The following is a 3,917-nucleotide window of genomic DNA, read 5'->3' as shown; positions in this document are numbered from 1 at the left end:
TTTTTTTTTTTTTTGGGTACTGAGAATCAAACTCAGAGCCTCACACTAGCCAGCAGGCGCTGTGCCACTGAGCTATATCCCAGCCCTCTTTTTGTTTTTGTTTTTGAGATAGGGTCTCGATATGTAGTTCAGGCTGGCCTTGTACTCACAGTGGTACTCCTGCCTCAGGCTCCTGAGTGCTGGGATTACAGGCGTGCACCACCACAGCCCAACTTTTCTTTTTGAGATAGGGTCTCACTCTGTTGCCCAAGCTGGCTTTGAACTCAATATCTTCCTGCTTCAGCCTCCCAAGTAGCTGGTACCACAGGTCTATGCCACACACATTGAATCCTAGTTTCCTTCCTTTTTTTTTGGTCTTGTTTTGAGACAGGTCTTGGTGTGTAGCTCAGGCTGGCCTTGAACTTGCTACATAGCCCCAGAGTAGCTAGTACAACAGGTGTGTGCCACTATGTCTGGCTCTACCCTCTTTTTTTATTTGTTGAAAATTAAAGGGGCTGGGAATTTTAGCTCAGCGGCACAGCACCTGCCTGGCAAGCGCAAGGTTGTGAGTTCGATTCCCAGTACTGGAAAAAGAAAAAAAGAAAATTAAGAGCTGGGATAGGAGTATAGCTTAGTAGCAGAGCATTTGCTTAGCAATCACAAAGCCCTGGATTTGGTCCCCAACACCACCACCAAAAATAAATAAATAGAAATAAATAAATAAATAAATAAGCTATCTCACATTCTAGTTCCTACCTAAAGCTTCCCTTTTCTCTGAATTCCCACACACTGAGAGTTTTAACTTCTCTTCTCACTCTTGAAATCTGCAACATGCCCTACAAGCAGCTGGGCATCATGGCCCCTTATGCTCTACTGATGTTCCCGGCAAGGGACCTCGGTGACTTGCAAAAGACATGATCTTTGATATCAGATGGCAGCTAGCTCTGGAGCGCAGGGACCCTGTCTGCTTTCGTTCCATTCGCCTCCACTGTGACACCCGGTGTATAACGAGAGCTGAATGGACGGCTTGAGTGTGAATCTCAGCCGTGGCATCGCTTCTTTCGAACATCATTCATTCAAAACTTATTCATACCGTCATTAAGTATTTGTTGCATATTTTCTAAGAGATAAGCAGCCTGCAGACACTAGACACTGGGCACATAGTGTCCATAGAAGAAGATGTGGCCCCTGCCTTCAAGGATCTCAACATTTAGTTATGGGTGACGCCAGGCGTGCTGGCACAGTCTGTAATCCCAGTACCCAGAAACCGAGGCAGGAGGATCTCTGCAAGTTCAAGGCCAGCCCGGTCTAGTTATGGATGCTGTTGCATGATTAAGGAGAAAAAAGACAGCCAGGGTGAGGCCAAGAGGGAGACGGAAGACCACACTGCAGGTGGACCTAGAAGGGAAGGGCATTGGAGCCTCTGGGAGTCAGACTGTCACGTGCCTCGTGCCGTATTTGGGAATGTGAAGTTGACTACTGACACTCTCAGATCGCACGGAGGGACTGGAGTTCGGGGAGTCTCCAGTACATATCTGCATTTTTTTTTTTTTTATGTTTTTTCTCCGGTACCGGGAACCAACTCATGACCTTGCGCTTGCCAGGCAGGCGCTTTTGCCGCTGAGCTAAATCCCTAGCCCTGTATCTGCATTTGGGAACTCTCATCCAAGCAGCAACAAGGAGAGCAGTTTGGGTTAGCAGGCGTGGTGGTGCATGCCTGGAATCCCAGCACTGTGGGAGGCTGGGGCAGGAGGGCTTGACAAGTTTGAGCCCAGCCTGGGTACCACCCAGGAGAAAGATACAGAGGCCTCAACCACAGCAGTAGCCATGGGGGTGGAAAAGGGGAGACAGATGTGAGAATATAAGAGAGAGAATCTAATGGGTTTAATGATAGGTTTGGAAATGAGGGGAACTGGGAGAGAAAGAAAATCTTTCTGGGCTGGGAATATAGTTCAGCAGCGTAAGCGCCTGCCTGGCAAGCACAGGTCATGAGTTCAATTCCTGGTACCAAAAAAAAAAAAAAGAAAATCTTTCTAAATTCTAGATTCCCAGATCTCTTGTCTTAGGTAACAAGGTCAGTGGTCAGGGAATAGGCAAAGAAAAGCAAGTTGAGGAAGATTGCCTAATCTCCCTGAGCTTTGATCTAGTTTGTTTGTTTGTTTTTTTTTTGGTACCAGGAATTGAACTCAGGACCTTGGGCTTGTCAGGCAGGTGCTTGTGCCACTGAGCTATATCCCCAGCCCTCCCTGAGCCTTAATTATCCATTTGCAAAATGATGTAGTGAGAATCCAGCTCTGAGGGTTGTCATGAGAATTAAATAACCTGAGAAACTGCCAGGCATAGAGTAGATGCTCAGTAAACACTTCTGGCTGATACTAATCCCATACTAATCCCAATACTAATACTGATACTAATCCCAATACTAATCCCTTCTCATGTGCTAAGGACACATTCCTTGCACAACCCTCTCTTTTTTTTTTTTTCTGGTACTGGGAATCGAACTCACGACCTTGCGCTTGCCAGGTAGGTGCTGTGCCACTGAGCTAAATCCCCAGGCCCACAACCCTCTCAAGTAGGTACTATTATTATCTCCACTTTACCAACACAGAACCTGCAGAAGTGAAAAAACTTGGACAAAGTCAATCAGGTCCCTGAGCAGCATAGCTAGCTTCAGTACCCAAGCAGCCTCGTTCCAGAGCCTGAATCTGATCCACCCCACTACACCTGCCGCCTTTGCCAGACTCGAGGGAAGGCGGGGAAGTTGCCAGGGACGTGGACAGGCCTGAGCCAGAGATGGTTTCCCGGAACGTTTTTATTTAGAAATATGTCTTCATAAGTTGGTGGCAGCCCAGGGGCTGATGGCCCTTGTCTTGTTTGTCCATGCTCTGTCCCTGCCCAGGTCACTGGTCCTTGGGGCTAAGGCACAGGGCCAAGCTCTACAGCATCAACATCCCGGCCAGCCCCCAACGTCTGGGGCTTGGGGCTGATGGGAAGGACGAACCGGCCCATCCTGGCGTGTCTTCCGGTTGGAGGGCCGGGCTCCTGGCACCAGGACCTCGGGGCCCTCTCTTAGCAGGGGCCAGTGTCATCCACAGGCCAGCTGTGGCCAGGTCCTGGTGGACGTGACGTTGGTAGGAACAAGGGGCGAGAAAGGCTAATTTTCTGGTGCTGGATCCAGTTTTTCTTCCTGAGAGGTGGAGGCGGAGGCGGGAGCCTCTTCCCCACCGTTGAGGGGTTTCTGCTGCTCACTGCTGTTAGGTGAGGGGGTCCGGTTTCTCTGAGATCCCCACCGGGTCAGGCGCTTTAGGGAGGAGTCTTGGCGGGCAAGCAGAGGGGGCTGGAAGCCTGTGAAGGAGCTGCTGGTGGCTGGGCGCTTATCTGTCAGGGAGAAGGCAAGCAAGTAAGGAGAACAACGCATGCGCGGGGCGCGGCCCGGGGGCCCTCCGTTGCCATCGTTGCAGGCCCTGGATCTCTGGAGAGGTCCTGCTCTCTCTTCTCCCCATCAACCCCGGGGGGAAGCTCCGCTGCCTACGCCTCCTCACCTCCAGGCTCGATTGGATGCATGAGCCTGTTCATCTGGACGTTCCAGTGTTTCACATTGGTGCTGGCCTGGCGCAACTTCCGCTGGGCAGCCTGTGGGGGGCCGGTGGGAAGTGGGTCAGAACCACCGTCCCTGGCAAGGGACCTGGACCTTGTCAGATCCACAGACCTTTAGCACGGGACCAAGACTACTGACCATCTCTGTAGAAAACACATGTATGTGCAGAAATAGTTACGTGCACGTAAGGAGAAACAGGGAGATGGAGACCTGCAAATGGGATGAGACTGAGAGATGGAGGGAGAGGGGTGGGGGGTGGGGAGGGGAGGAGGATATGAAAAGAACTAAGATGCGTTCTGCAGGGGCTGGGGGTTTAGCTCAGCGGCACAGCGCCTGCCTG

The 3,917-nt window shown here is 51.0% G+C and overlaps 1 protein-coding gene across 2 annotated transcripts in view; it reads right to left on the bottom strand.

The window, feature by feature from the left end:
- Window positions 1–2,773: 2,773 nt before the first annotated feature.
- The window catches only part of Def6 (DEF6 guanine nucleotide exchange factor), a 23,485-nt gene continuing 22,341 nt past the window's right edge, over window positions 2,774–3,917 (bottom strand). For both annotated transcript variants that reach the window (XM_005389551.2, XM_013516997.1), the window contains exons 10-11: window positions 3,522–3,612; window positions 2,774–3,357 (exon numbers count right to left, since the gene is read on the bottom strand). In XM_005389551.2, the coding sequence (XP_005389608.1) occupies window positions 3,134–3,357; window positions 3,522–3,612 (315 nt within the window). In that variant the 3' untranslated portion in view covers window positions 2,774–3,133. The remainder of the gene's footprint in view (window positions 3,358–3,521; window positions 3,613–3,917) is intronic.

The sequence above is a fragment of the Chinchilla lanigera genome, unplaced genomic scaffold (assembly GCF_000276665.1).
Source record: "Chinchilla lanigera isolate Chin_1 unplaced genomic scaffold, ChiLan1.0 scaffold00036, whole genome shotgun sequence".
Taxonomy (NCBI): domain Eukaryota; kingdom Metazoa; phylum Chordata; class Mammalia; order Rodentia; family Chinchillidae; genus Chinchilla; species Chinchilla lanigera.
This window is presented reverse-complemented; position numbering and strand designations above follow the sequence as displayed.